Below are 1884 nucleotides of genomic sequence, written 5' to 3'. Positions count from 1 at the left end.
CTTAGCAGTTTTGGGAGATTTTTAAGTATTTTTATTTTATTGATATTACATATTTTATATAAGTATTTTTATTATATTGGTATTATATATTTTCATATATTATAACTTTGCATGTTTCACTTGATTCATTAATATTTATGTAAGTATATATACTAGAAGTCACTCAGCAAATAACTTTTATCAAGTTAAATGCCAATAGCTTTTAAATTTAACTTTTGGCATAAAATTTTTACTTATTCATAATGCTGCATTGTATAAAAAAGTAAACTGTCCACTTTGTTTTTTAAAGCATGGATAGGAATGTAGTACATCCAAATATGCGCATGATATATCTGTGTTATTAAATTATCAGGAGGGGTTTACTTAGAAAAAAATTATCAAACAGGACTCTGGAGGTTGAGAAAGGGAATGCAGTAATGAAAAGAAAACTGGTTGAGAAACACTTTCCTAAGCCCATGTAGAGAGTACATAAAGGAAAGCAAAAACAGAAGTAGAAAAAAAAAAATGCAGTAGCATTCAGAAAATGGAAACGAGTATGTTCCCTATATAAGGCCGTGTACAAACCAAAGTCTTCAGAGATCCAGGTTAAGGGTCATCCATCTGAACCAGCTCAGCAGCATCCACAACATCTACAATGGCCTTGACTTTTTATTTACTGGTGGCCCTAGTGGTGCTCAGCTACAAGTCATTCAGCTGTCTGGGCTGTGATCTGCCTCAGACCCACAGCCTGGGTAACAGGAGGGCCTTGGTCCTCCTGGCACAAATGAAAAGAATCTCTCCTTTCTCCTGCCTGAAGGACAGACATGACTTTGAATTCCCCCAGGAGGAGTTTGATGATAAACAGTTCCATAAGGCTCAAGCCATCTCTGTCCTCCATGAGATGATCCAGCAGACCTTCAACCTCTTCAGCACAAAGGACTCATCTGCTGCTTTGGATGAGACCCTTCTAGATGAATTCTACATCGAACTTGACCAGCAGCTGAATGACCTGGAGTCCTGTGTGATGCAGGAAGTGGGGGTGATAGAGTCTCCCCTGATGTACGAGGACTCCATCCTGGCTGTGAGGAAATACTTCCAAAGAATCACTCTATATCTGACAGAGAAGAAATACAGCTCTTGTGCCTGGGAGGTTGTCAGAGCAGAAATCATGAGATCCTTCTCTTTATCAATCAACTTGCAAAAAAGATTGAAGAGTAAGGAATGAGACCTGGTACAACACGGAAATGATTCTTATAGACTAATACAGCAGCTCACACTTCGACAAGTTGTGCTATTTCAAAGACCCTTGTTTCTGCTATGACCATGCCATGAATTGAATCAAATGTGTCAAGTGTTTTCAGGAGTGTTAAGCAACATCCTGTTCAGCTGTATGGGCACTAGTCCCTTAACAGATGACCATGCTGATGGATCTATTCATCTATTTATTTAAATCTTTATTTAGTTAACTATCTATAGGACTTAAATTAGTTTTGTTCATATTATATTATGTGAACTTTTACATTGTGAATTGTGTAACAAAAACATGTTCTTTATATTTATTATTTTGCCTTGTTTATTAAATTTTTACTATAGAAAAATTCTTTATTTATTCTTTAAAATTGAACTCCAACCCTGATTGGGCAAACTGATTAAAGAATGGATGGTACAATTCCTTTATCCATGCTTATTACATTCAAATTATAAGTAAAAATGAACTTTGTCTAAATTAGGTTGTATGTTGCCCTCAAGATATCCAGGTGAACATAACAAATACAATTCCCGCTCTCTCATATCTTTGTTTTTTGTTGGGAAAGAAAACTAAAAACAGTAATCATACTTAATATCAGTTATGTCTAATGCTATCATGAGAAGAAAGAACCAATGAATTTATCTCACCAGAAGGTA

At 35.6% G+C, this 1884-nt stretch overlaps 1 protein-coding gene across 1 annotated transcript; it reads left to right on the top strand.

Annotated features, from left to right (window-relative positions):
* Window positions 1-574: 574 nt before the first annotated feature.
* On the top strand, window positions 575-1644 carry IFNA8 (interferon alpha 8). Its single transcript, XM_004047872.5, has one exon. It carries the CDS (start codon window positions 635-637, stop codon window positions 1202-1204), a length of 570 nt encoding a protein of 189 aa, XP_004047920.1. The 5' UTR covers window positions 575-634; the 3' UTR covers window positions 1205-1644.
* The last annotated feature ends 240 nt before the right edge of the window (window positions 1645-1884 follow it).

The sequence above is a fragment of the Gorilla gorilla genome, chromosome 13 (genome assembly GCF_029281585.2).
Source record: "Gorilla gorilla gorilla isolate KB3781 chromosome 13, NHGRI_mGorGor1-v2.1_pri, whole genome shotgun sequence".
Classification (NCBI taxonomy): Eukaryota; Metazoa; Chordata; class Mammalia; order Primates; family Hominidae; genus Gorilla; species Gorilla gorilla.
The sequence above is the reverse complement of the archived record's forward strand: the minus strand, read 5'-3'. Positions and strand labels throughout refer to the sequence as shown.

Coding starts and splice junctions, on each gene's coding strand:
- IFNA8 (XM_004047872.5), top strand. CDS start 635: ATGGCCTTGACTTTTTATTTACTGGTGGCCCTAGTGGTGCTCAGCTAC.